At 53.7% G+C, this 12,872-nt stretch overlaps 1 protein-coding gene across 1 annotated transcript in view; it reads left to right on the top strand.

Annotated features, from left to right (window-relative positions):
* The first annotated feature begins 7,924 nt into the window (after nt 1-7,924).
* The window catches only part of LOC119842470, a 47,505-nt gene continuing 42,557 nt past the window's right edge, over nt 7,925-12,872 (top strand). Inside the window, exons 1-6 of the mRNA XM_043497480.1 lie at nt 7,925-7,970; nt 8,045-8,266; nt 8,840-8,953; nt 9,704-9,817; nt 10,331-11,483; nt 12,459-12,703. Coding sequence (XP_043353415.1) covers nt 7,925-7,970; nt 8,045-8,266; nt 8,840-8,953; nt 9,704-9,817; nt 10,331-11,483; nt 12,459-12,703 — 1,894 coding nt within the window. The remainder of the gene's footprint in view (nt 7,971-8,044; nt 8,267-8,839; nt 8,954-9,703; nt 9,818-10,330; nt 11,484-12,458; nt 12,704-12,872) is intronic.

Here is a 12,872-nt window from a genome sequence, read left to right as displayed (position 1 = left end):
AAACACCTTTAAAATCCCTCCTGGTCAGAGGAAAAATCCTTTCACCTGTAAAGGGTTAAGAAGCTAGGATAACCTCACTGGCACCTGACCACAATGACCAATGAGGAGACAAGATACTTTCAAAGCTGGAGAGAGGGAGAAACAAAGGGTCTGTCTGTCTGGGTGATGCTTTTGCCAGGGATAGAACAGGAATGGAGTCTTAGAACTTAGTAAGTAATCTAGCTAGATATGTGTTAGATTATGATTTCTTTAAATGGCTGAGAAAATACGCTGTGCTGAATAGATAGGATATTCCTGTCTTTGTGTCTTTTGTAACTTAAGGTTTTGTCTAGAGGGATTCTCTATGTTTTGAATCTAATTACCCTGTACGGTATTTACCATCCTGATTTTACAGAGGTGATTCTCTTTACCTTTTCTCATATTAAAATTCTTCTTGCAAGAAATTGAATCCTTTTTTCATTGTTCTTAAGATCCAAGGGTTTGGGTCTGTGGTCATCTACGCAAATTGGGGAGGATTTTTATCAAGCTTTTCCCAGGCAGGGGTTGCAAGGTTTTGGTGAGGATTTTGGGGAGAAAGCCGTTTCCAAACAACTCTTTCTCAAAAAAGAAACCCAGACATCTGTTGATGGCAGTGGAAGTCCAAGGGCAAAAGGTAAAATAGTTTGTACCTTGGGGAAGTTTTAACCTAAGCTGGTAAAAGTAAGCTTAGGAAGTTTTCATGCAGGTCCCCACATCTGTACCCTAGAGTTCAGAGGGGGGAAGGAACCTTGACACCTACCCTGGAGTTAGATGCTTTAATCCCTGGGCTAGTGGCTATAATGGTGCTCTCTTCCTGGTTTTTCACAAAATTAAGCATTTACCTGCAATGTGGGGCATCCCAATGCAAATCACTGCCCTGCCTGATTGGAGCAGGGATTTGAGCCCAGATTTTCCCCATCCCTCCTGTGTACCCTACCGACCTAGCTACTCCAGGGTGGCTTTTCAAATCTCTTCTACTGGAGCAGTTCTGTTTCATATTAAATATGCATTGGGCCAGAGAAAGCAAGTGACAGAGACTGACTCTATAGCCAGTGCTCTAGAGCACTCTAGAGCACTAGGATGTAGGAGACTCAGGTTAAAGTCCTGCAACAGTAAATATTCTGGGTGTTCTAGCCGTTAGATGGGGACAAAGAACCACATCGAGTTACATGGGAACTAATCTCTGTCACTGGGAGCTGCAGGTTCTCGGTACTGCTGAAAACTCAGGCCCCAGGTGTCTCAAGTTGGAAGTCTCAAAATCTGTAGTTACTTCTGAAAATCAGGTCTTTAGACCATGCCTACCCTACAGGTTCTAACAGCCTGGGATCAGCTGGCAGCCAAGTCAGCCCTGAAGGTGCTTTGTGTCTGCACATAACGGGGTTAATACTCAGCTATTGATCATGGCAACTAATCACATCACCCCTGCCAGATACCTGGGGCTAAGGGGTTGTTTTCACTGTGACTACTTCAGCAACAATTGTTTTGCTGAGTAAATGGGTCTTCTACAGCACTCCTGGGTTTCAGTCTACATGAGGAGTTATTCTGGAATAACTATTCCTAATTTAACTTCCTGTGTGGATGTTCTGATTCTGCAGTAAGAGTGCTTTATTCCAAATTAGTTTAATCCGCTTAATCCACAAGTATACAGAGAAAGTATTAATGAAGGTGGCTTTCCAGCCCCACAAGCCGCTTATGGTAATTTGGAATAACATACTTTTATTCTGGAATATCAGCATTCACATGGAGAATTGATTATGTCTAGCTATTGGATTTTAAATTCATACCCTAGTTTAATCCAAATTAATTTCCTGTGTAGACAAGCTGTATTATGAATTGACTAAAGATGTGAAAGGTAATAAATGCATATAAAGTAATACATTAAGCCCCTGTGTGGGCTACTCTCCTCCAGAAGCAAAGGGGCTGTAGTTCACTGTAGCTTAACCTTGCAATACAGTTTTTCATTTATTTTTTCATAGGGGTCTCCTGTGGTGTCCATCACCATAGTGTCTGGGCACCTACTGGGGCAAATGGTGGCATCCATACTGGAGTTGATCGGGAGTATGCAGGCCTTCAGTCCAGGTTTGGTGGTGAATGTTTTCTGAGCACAAGGAAAAGGTCTCAGACACGCTGGTTTGGACTCTGATTCTGGTTCCTTTGCTTTGGAAGTTTCTTTCCCTCTTCAGGGAAGAGAAAAAGAGTCTCTGGCCCGATCCCCCGTGAGCCTGGTTTCTGTCCCCACTGCTGGGTGAGGAGGGAGGAGGTTTCCTTCGCTTTTCCCCACCAGGGGGCTCTGGGTATTGCTCAGGAGGGGAAGCTCCTAGGGCTCGAGCTCTCTCCGCTCAGCAGACCGGGGGTTGAGCTTCCTGGGTCAGATGCAGCCGCTGCTAGCTCCGTTGCGAGCTGAGGAGCTTCTGCTTCCCAGCCGTGCGGGGAGCGACCTGCGTTAACGCCGCTCTGCCGACAGGTGAGGGGGGAGACCCGGGGGAAGGGCCGGGGCCGGGCAGGAAAGTGACTCTGCCCCAACGGCCCCTGCTCGCCCCAGCCCTGCTGCCGGGGGGGCCGGGGATCTGCGAGTCCCGGAGCTGCTGACCCCCACCTCCAGGCTCTGCCCCCCTGAGCGCCGGCAGGAGCCGAGCCAGCGCCGGGAGAGCGACCGCCCCGGGCCGGGGCCAGCCAGGGAGCGAGTCTCCCAGCCGCGGGGAGGGGAGGGGGCAGGAGGGAGACAGGGGCAGCCGGAGCAATCAGTGGGGAGGGAGGTTCCCGGCTCCCAGCCCCGGTCCCTGCAGCGCCCCGGGGATATTGACTTTCCCGGGACAAGGGGAGGAGCAGGGAGAGGAAAAGCCAGTTCCTGCCTCTGCCTGGTCCCCGCGCTGCTGGGGGGATGCGCTGCCCTGGGGACCGTGTCGGGGGACCCCCAGAGCGGCTCCTTTCTCGGGTTTCAGAGTAGCAGCCGTGTTAGTCTGTATTCGCAAAAAGAAAAGGAGGACTTGTGGCACCTTAGAGACTAACAAATTTATTAGAGCATAAGCTTTCGTGAGCTACAGCTCACTTCATCGGATGCATTACGATGAAGTGAGCTGTAGCTCACGAAAGCTTATGCTCTAATAAATTTGTTAGTCTCTAAGGTGCCACAAGTCCTCCTTTTCTTTTCTCGGGTTTGGTTCACACTGTGGGTTGAAGTGGGCTCCCTCCTAGAGGGAGAGGCTGGGCCTGTGTTGTAATAAAGTGCGGCAGAGTCAGGGTCCGAATTTCTTCCTCAAGGTCCAGGCTCCAGAGACAACCCTCTATAATCACAAGAAATACATAAAAAAGATTGTGGGGTCCCCTTCAAAAGCGTCTGTCAGGCCGGGTCCGCCTATTGACCGCCCTGTGTCTAGAGCATCTGTCTGCAGGGAAAGAGCCAGGAGGGAATCAGGGCGTGAAATGGTGCCAAGGCCCTTTTGAAACCTCCCTTCTCGCCCTGACAGGCTGCAGAATCGGGTCCGGATTGTCCCTGGCTCCCCCGGGGGGCTGGGAAGAGAAATGGCTGCTGCGGAACCAGCTCAGGTAGGGGATATTTCTGGAACTTATGGGGTCTCCTCCTGGAGGGAGAGGGGCAGAAAACGCAGGGGGGTGAGGAAGATGGTGGCGAGTGGGTGGCAGACCTGTGCTGGGATTTCCGTGATCTGGAGCCTGGTTTGTAGGAACAGGCCCACTGGGAAGAAAACTATAGCATGGGTGCCGTGGTACTCCCATCTCCCCCTCTGTCTGGCTTACCAGCAAGAATAGGTGCTGACTTTTATTTTTCCCTGGGAGTGCTCCGCCCCCTCCCCTGAGGCTCCACCCCCACCCCGCCTCTTCCCACCCCCGCTCTGCCCACTCCTCAAGGACCCCGCCTGCTGCTCTCTGCCCTTGCCCAAGCCCCTCCCCCAGTCTCTGAACAGCTGGTGGGTGCTGAGCTGGGGCTGGAGCACCCACGGAGTCGGCACCTATGCTTATGAGTCTTGCTATGGAGGCTTCCACGACCCCCTCCTTCTCTCCCCCAGCTGGGTGGGATGTGAGGGTTGAATGTCGGGATATAAAAGTGTGATGAGTCTCCAGCACCCGCGCTAAGGCGACAGCCCCATTAGCTCAGCTGCAGCGACAGACTCGGTGTGTAGCTGGTCCAAGTTTTTCAACCCCGGTGTTTTCCCAGCAGGACCAGGTTCAACAGGAGACCCCAGTGGCTGGGATGTGGGGAGAACCCCGTGCCCTTGGGGAAGGGCGTTGTGGGATCCCGGTCCAGCATCCCAAGAGGGAGGAGAGCGAGGCTGAGGAGCAGAGCCCTAACTGGCCCTTATCCCCACGGACGCCGTCCCAGTCCTTGCTAGGATGCTCGGAGGGGGAAGATTCTCCATTGAGGTCGGCGCAGACGCCTCCCCGGTCTCAGGAAGGGGCAGACACCACAGGCCTTGAGCAGGCCGTGCTGTCCCATGACTGGCCTCATGGGGACGAGGTTCCTTCGTTCCCCAGGGAGGCACCTGAGGCCTGCGGCTCCCTGGGGACAGGCCCCACTAGGGGCCGTGCCGAGGGCAAGGCGTCCGTTTCAGAGCAGGCCAGCGAGGAAGCCCATCGGTTGCAGTTCCGCTCAGGTGCTGCCCGGCCCGGAGAAGCTCCCCGGGAGACGCTAGCCCGTCTCAGCCGTGCTGCTCAGCTCTGGCTGCGGCCCGGGGAGCGCACCAAGGAGCAGATCGTGGACGTCGTCGTGCGGGAGCGGTTCCTGGGGGCACTGCGGCCAGACGTGCGGGCCTGGGTGACAGCGAGGGAGCCCCACAGCAGCGAGGAGGCGGCTGCATTGGCTGAAGCCTGCCTGGGGCAAGGGGAGTCAACCCAGCCTGCTCAGGTAGCTGATACGGCATGAGATGAGGAAATGCTGCGGGAGCAGAGCCAGGCATGGGGCTGAGAAGGAATGATGGGAGAGACAGATCTAATGGGAAATCAAAAGATAAAATGTCCCCTCCCACACTTCCCAATAGGATGCTGTGGGGTAGGGGCACCAGAATAGGGGAGCCATGACCCATCCACTTTTCGCCATGGGTCCCACCCCTGCCCTTCCTCTTCCCCACCCAAGGCCCCGCTCCCCAGCCAGGCCGGCAGCTAGAGCCCAGGGCAGGTGGAGGATCTGCAGCTCCTCACAGCTGCCCGCACGGCTCTTATCATGGCCAGGCTGCGGCTCCAAGGCCCCGGCCAGAGCCGGGTTGGGGTAAGAGCCATGTGTGCAGCTGTAGGGAGCTGGCAGGTGGAGAGTCCGCAGTTCTCTAGAGGTGCCAGGGCTCCCTGGCTGGGCTCCAGCTGCTGGCCTAGCCGGGAGGTGGGGCCGTTGGGGAATCGGTGGGGTCACAGAGGGGGCCCTCCTTCCCCCCTCCCAATGTTTGGGAAGGCTCCACCGCCCCTCCTGTGAGGGCCTCAGCCTGAACAAGGTCCCACAGATGAGAGGAAGGGTCGTCATATGGAAACATCCCTCTGAGACCTGGGCTGGGCCAGCAAAATCCTTGCCCAGCAAGTCTTGCTGTGTGCCCTGCGAGAGGAGTCGTGGGCAAGTGCGTGCACATCAGCAACAGTGGGATAGTTATTTGCTCTATGCATTGCTGAAGTCCCTAGGGACCCCCGCCCTATTATGCTGGACAGGGTGAAAACCTAGAACCAAGAGACAGCGCCTGCCCCCAAATGCTCACAGTCTTAAGAGGAGGCAACAGCTGCACAGACCAGCGTCATGGCTCGGTGGAGTTTCACAGGCAGCGCCTCCCCATGAATTGGGCAGTATGGAGCACAGAGTGAAGGTGCTTGCTGGAAAAACGTTGGCATGACCAGCATGCCAAAGATAGGCTCCTGTATTTTAAGGCCAGAAGGAACCATTATGATCATCCTCTAGTCTTATCCCTTGCATAACACAGACTAGAGACACCCACCTCAGGAGGCCTTCATAGAACCCAGCAACTTGTGGTTCAACTAGAGCCCAACTTTTACAAAGAGACATCAGCTCTGGAACATAGGAGCGGCCACTCTGGGTCAGGCCAAAGGTCCATCTAGCCCAGTATCCTGTCTTCCGACAGTGCCCCATGCCATGTTTAAAGGTTTCAAGTGATGGTTTATTACCCTCACACTTCAATTTGTCCCTTATTTTGTTGCGGTGTGAAACAAACAAATACCCTGGAGAAAGCTAGTGGAAGATTTTGGGTTAGGGTGGGTTTTTTTTTTTTTTCCTATGTGAAATGCCTTTTTTTGATAGACAGAAACATTTGTGAACAATTTTTTTCATTTTGGTCGGTTTTTTGTTTGTATAAGAAAATTTTGGTTTCGTTTCACTGAGATGCCTCCCCCTCTTCTTCCCCCCCCCCGCCTTTTTATTACCTTGATCTTTTTTCCAGCGGGGGAAGGAGCTTTTCAAACTGACAGAAAAGTGGGGATTTTCCCACAGAAAGGAAACAGAAGTTTTTTAATGTTTTTTTTTTCCAAAAAAACCCAACCAAACCCTAAAACAGCTTAAAAAGGAAAATGTCAGACAAAATGCAACATTTCTATTTCTTTTGATATTTTTCCCCCCTGCCAAATAAACTTATCTTCTTCAAACCTTCTGTATAATACTAACTGAACCAGTTGTCTTTAAAAAGAAAGATGCTGGGTTTTCTAAATCTGTTTCCCTTTGGGCAAGTTCAGTTCTAGATCTGAACTCCGCAGGTTAGGTCTCAAGCTACTGTAAAGCAGTGGTTCTCAACCAGAAGTACGTGTACCCCTGGGGGGACACAGAGGTCTTCCAGGGGGTACATCAACTCATCTAGATATTTGCCTCTTTTTACAACAGGCTACATAAAAAGCACTAGCAAAGTCAGTACAAACTAAAATTTCATATCGACAATGACTTGTGTATGTATAGAGCAGTATAAACTATACACTGAAATGCAAGTACAATATTTATATTCCAATCGATTTATTTTATAATTAGATGGTAAAAATGAGAAGGTCAGCAATTTATCCATAATAGTGGCTGTGACACTTTTTTGTATTTTTATGTCTGATTTTTGTAAGCAAGTCATTTTTAAGTGAGGTGAAACAGGACAAATCAGACTCCTGAAAGGGACACGGTAGTCTGGAAAGGTTGAGTCATTGCTGTAAAGCAAAGAATGCCGCTGTTCATTGTTATAGTTCAGGCCACCTCTAGTCCAGAGCTGGGGCGGGGGAGCAGGGAGGGGCGGCGAGATTCTCAAAAATGAACAAGCAACACATGCATAAAACAGCACGACAGGGTGGCATGGTCCCCCAAGGGAATGGAAGGAACCAAAGAGAAATTAACCTTGTGGACTGAGCCAGATGCTGAAGGTTCAGGTTTCATTTAGCTGGGTGAGAATAAAGAGCAGGAGGGCTCCATCTCGCACCTGTTGGAGCCTGCATTGGAGGAATTCCATATGGAGCTTCCACAGATTTGCTGGGTCAGTCCCTGTGAACCCAATGAGAACCACCTCAGTTTCACATACTAATGAATGACCCTCATCCTGGGAGACTGAAGGTGCATTAGGTAGCAGAGGCATAGACACAGACTCCGTGGGTGCTCCGGTGCTCAAATACCCACGGAACAAAAATAGGGGGTGCTCAGCACCCACCATTCACAGCTGTTGGGCGGGCCAGGGTTGGCTGCCAGTCAGCTGTTCAGTAGGGTCCCCGGACTGGGGCCCAATCACAGCAGGGGCTCGGGGGAGGGCAGAGAGGAGCCAGAAGTGGGCAGGCGGGAGCCTTGGGGAAGAGGACTGAGAGGAGCGAGCGAGGGGCAGGCAGGGGAGTTGGGGGAGGGGGCGGGAAGAGGCAGAGTGAGGGTGGAGCCATATGGGAAGGGGCAGGGCCTCAGATGGAGCACTCACCTGGAAAAATAAGTCAGCACCTGTGAGTAGAGGGAATGGCCAGAGACCTGAATGATGAGTGGGGAGATGTTAGACATAGGAGTGAGTGAGCCATTGAGCAGCACATGGGAGCAGTAGGGAGGAGATTTTAACTTGGGGATTAGGGGTACTATAAGCCTTACTGAAAGTAAACTGGAAACTAGAACAGTCTGGGGCAGGTGGGATTGCGGCTGGGGAACAGGTCCTGAGTGGGGAACTGTGGCTGTTTCAGGGGCTGGTGACCTTCGAGGAGGTGGCTGTGTATTTCACAGAGGAGGAGTGGGCTGTGCTGGACCCCGGTCAGAGAGCTTTCTACAGGGACGTCATGCAGGAGAATTACGAGAGTGTGACCTCGTTGGGTAAGGGATTCCTTGTTTCCTTGGGTATTAGAAGCTTTCTCTCCATAAATATCACATTCAGTGCTTAACCCTTCAGAGTAACACTTCACTTTTAATTTCTCTCATTCTTCGACTTTCCTCCCCCTCTTTTCGGGTGGAAAAGGACAGGCAGGAGAAAGTAGAACTTTGGCAGAGTTCTTTCTCCCAAAAAAGAATTACCATTTCAAAATATTTTCAAAAAATGGAATTGAAAGCTAAACTGTTTTGCAAATGAAATAATTTTCAACCATATCTCATTTTCTGAAGAGAAGTCTTTTTTGTTGGAAGTTTTATTCCCTGCTACAGCCTGGTATCTGGCCTAAGTGGTTTGATATTAGTGCTATGGCTGGGTCACCTGGCGTTTGCAGATCCCATCGTCTCCTTCAGGGGGCAAAGCATGTCCGACTCTTCCAAAGGGTCTCCCACGTCTGTCTTCGATGCACGTCCCCACAGAGTGGGGAAGGGGCCAGGTTAAGTCATGGAACTTCCTTTGTAATAGACATTCCACAAACCATTCATTCACCCCATCCAACTGTGTTCTTCCCCCCTCCACAGGATTTCTCATTCCCAAACCCAATGTGATCTCCCGGCTGGAGCGAGGGGAAGAGCCGTGGGTCTCGGATCTCGAGGGCTCCAAGGAAAGGGGGAACTTGAGAGGTGCCTGCATAGGTGAGGAATTGATTAAACTAACACACACCACCAACCAATGAAAGGAACAGCTGGGAGTCCTCCAAAAGCCTCGTGTGCTCCCCCAGTTTTGCCTCATCCCACACAGGCCACGATCCTCCCCACTAGGAGTCAGACCCTCATGGCAGATGTCCTACCAGGCTTCTAACCCACCTTGACACCAGCTCCCACCCCACTGACCTCCCTTGCCCTTGAGTGTTCAGATGGGTGTGTTGGGAGGACGGGGGGACTCCTTTCTGTCCTCTGGGGAAGGGATTGTGGGGATTTGGTTCCTGATTTTACAAGCTCATTGATGGCTTCATTCCATCAGTCAGGTCCCCACTGACCTCTAACGCCCTTGAACTGCTGCACTGGGTGATACCCCCAACTCTTTCCATCCCTTACTGTGCTGAATCCCACTGGTCCCAGCGTCCCTGTGACTCCCTATCACTGGGCCCCTCTCCGTCCGTAAGAAGAGGATGCAAGGTGGAGTTTCCACTTTCTAGGACATAAAGTTGGTTTCCATACACTACAGAAACCGCTTTGCTGATGAGTGTCTGGCTCTCTGTGTTTCCAGCAGAGAGCTGTTTCCTCCCCCTGCCCCCTGGTAGCAGAATGTGCAGAGATTTTGGGGAGCTGGCCCTGGGATTTTACGGCTTTAAAATGAACTGGGGTTAAAAATCATGGAACGCTCTTTGTAAGAAATATTCCACGAATTCACCTCATCTCACTCGGTTTCTTTCCCTTGCACAGGATTTCCAATTTCCAAGCCTGATGTGATTTCCCAGTTGAAAGGGGAGGGCGAGCCGTGGGTCCCCGATCGGCATGGCTGGGATGAGAAGGAGAACCCTCGGGGCGCCTGTGCAGGTGAGAAACCAGCTCTACTGCTGCACACCATCAGCAAGGAAAGGAAATAGCTGGCCTGCTGAGCTGCCACCTACCCCTCGCAGCAGGGTTCTCCTCCGCTGTGTCACAGCAACCATCAGCATGGCTTCCCACCCCTTCCTGACTGACCCCTGGCAGCAGCTTCCTTCACCCGAGTGCCCACACATAGGCGCTGAACTCCGTGGGTGCTCACCAATCAGCTCCTCTCCCTCCCCCTAGTGCCTCCCACCCACCCACCACAGATCAGCTGTTCAGCAGCGGGCAGGAGGCTCTGGGGGGGGAGGAACAAGGATGGAGCGTGCTCAGGGAAGGGGGTGGGGCCTGGGGCGGAGCACCCCTTGGCCAATCAGAAAGGCAGCGCCTCTGTGCCCACCCCTTCCTGACTGACATCTAGCAGTAGATTCCTTCACCCTTGAGTCTTCAGATGGGGTGGAGGCAGAACTGGTCCCTGGAAGAGTTTGAGCAGGATGTTAATTCTTTTTTCCGTCTCCCCAGCTGTTACTGTGGTTTGTTTCCCCCTACACATTCCCTTCCCTGACGTTTCCTGTCTGGATTCTCTCTCTGTCCCAGCAGGTGCGGGCCCGGCCTGTGAAAATGCTCAACACCAGGGTCCCCAGCAAGTGGAGCTGTGCAGGACGCCGTCCGTGAAATCCGAAGGGAATGTGTCCTGGACCCCGGTGCAGGGGAAGCCGCACCCAATGTCATCAATGAAATGCGAAGGGGGTCGTGAACAGGAGGTCGTCTGTGCGAGCTGGGGCAGGTTAGAAGGGCAGGAGGGAGCCCAGCCCACTTCCCCCGGTGGAGGCAGCGAGGGCCACAGATACATCCAGGTCCTGCTGAGCCTCCAGCCGGAGCAGCAACAGCGGCCATGCCCCGAGTGCGGGAAGATCTTTGTTGACAGCGCTCACCTCCTGCGCCACCAGCGGCTGCATGCCCTGGAGAAGCCCTTCCCCTGCCCTGACTGCTGGCGGGGCTTCCTGCGGCGCTGCGACCTGGCCGTCCACCGGCGCTCCCACACCGGGGAGATCCCCTTCCCCTGCCCCGACTGCGGGGAGGGCTTCCTGCGGCGCTGCGACCTGGCGGCCCACCGCAAGAGCCACATGGGGGAGTGGCCCCACCAGTGCCCCAAGTGCGGGCGGCGCTTCCGCAAGCGCTCCGTCCTGGTCAACCACCAGCGCACCCACCTGCAGGATGATCGCTACAAATGCCCCGAGTGCGGCCAGGGCTTCAAGTGGCCCGGCCAGCTGGAGATGCACCGGTACAGCCACATGGAGGAGAAACGGCACACCTGCTTAAAGTGTGGGGAGAGCTTCAGCCAGCGCTCCCACCTTCTGGCCCACCAGGGCAGCCACCTCGGGGATGCCCCTTACCACTGCGCCGACTGCGGGAAGGGCTTCGCCCAACATCCAGACCTCATCCTCCACCGGCGGAGTCACACCGGTGACCGGCCCTTCCACTGCCCCCAGTGCGGCATCGGCTTTGGCCGCAGCTCAGACCTCAGGAACCACCAGAGCGTCCACGCGGGCCAGCAGCCCCACAAGTGCCCCGCATGTGGGAAAGGCTTCCATGAGAGGGCACACCTGGCTGCCCATCAGAAAAGCCACGGCGGGGAGGATTTCTACCTCGGCGTTGCCTCAGTTTGGACAGGGTGAGCATTGGCTCACTGATCAGTGGCCAGTCCCGACCTGATAGTGACCCTCTGGCTCTGCCTGGCCTAGCAATCACCAGACGAAGCCTTGATCAGCACAGCTGCGTGCTGAGCTGCCACTGGGGAGGGGATTGTCAGCGAGCCGCCTTGTGCCCAAAAGGCCATTGCTGTTTGTATTCGAGTACCATCTACGCCCCAGCGCGCATCGAATAAAATTCCTGCCAGAAAGTGTGTACTAGCAGTACCCATGCTACTAGATTGGTCCCGGAAGCCCTTGTCTCTATCGTTTAACTTTGCCATTCTAACCGTTCAGCCTGTCAGCACTCATGGGCGGGGGCGGCCTCAGCTTGAGGGGCTTCAAACTCTCAAAAATAAATCAACTCCAACGGCTTCCTCGTTTTTGAGCCAATTCGGGAAGATGATGTGTTGCCAGGTGAAAGTTTCACCTTTGTTTCACCAAGGTGGTGTAATACCTGCATGCTGTGGAGCAGGGACTTGAAATTTGATGGGGGTGGGTCACTCTCCTGTCTGAACCCCGCTTTTTGCCACCAGTTTAAAAAAAAATCCACCCTAATCGGCCACAGTTATAAGCCACCAAGCAGCTTGCACGTGCTCAGTAGAGGTGACTTGAAGAGTTTTGCAGCTATATGCTGGCAAGATTTTGTCTGCACTGAGGCACCTTTCCCCACCCCAGCCCAGGTGCTGCTACAGGGAGAGTCCTCTCTCCCCACTGTAGCCCTGGGGCAGCCTGCACCCCAAACCCCTCACCCCATGCACTCCAACCCTCTGCCCAATCCCTGCTGCACATAACAAAATTCATTCCACACATGCATGGGGAAAAACTAGAGGGAACACTGGTGCCCACTATTATATGGCACCTACTGGCACTCTCTTGCTCCCCACGCAGTCACATGGGTCAGTTTATGGACCCTGACTCAGTCTTAAAGAGCAAGCTCTATGTTCCCTTTTCTGCAGCCTTGTCTGCCCGTCGTGGCCACTGCCCCAGCTAGTGGTCACAGCCGTGGCGACACCTGCCAGCGCACCTTCTATTTGCGTCTCGGGTGGGCACAAGCAATGCTACGATGCGCCAAACCTTATCGGTGCTAGGAGCGTGCACCAGCACAGCTACGTCCCATCGCAGACAAGACCTCAGCCAGGCGTGGAAATGTACTCAGCTTACCTGGCATTGAGACAGGCAGATGGAGGAGCCGTCATGTTATGTACTCATGAAGGCACCAGACGGGAAAAGCTGAGTTCTAGCCCCCTCAGTGCCCTTAAGCCAGTCATGAAAGCAGCTCAGCCCAGCTTACAGCAGGGCAGAGCTGCAGTCCCCCCCAAGGGGACATGGCAGTGCTCAGCCCAAGCACTACGAATATCCATTAGTGTCTG

The sequence above is a fragment of the Dermochelys coriacea genome, chromosome 14 (assembly GCF_009764565.3).
Source record: "Dermochelys coriacea isolate rDerCor1 chromosome 14, rDerCor1.pri.v4, whole genome shotgun sequence".
Classification (NCBI taxonomy): Eukaryota; Metazoa; Chordata; order Testudines; family Dermochelyidae; genus Dermochelys; species Dermochelys coriacea.
Note: the sequence above shows the minus strand (reverse complement) of the source record. Positions and strands in the feature narration are given on the sequence as shown.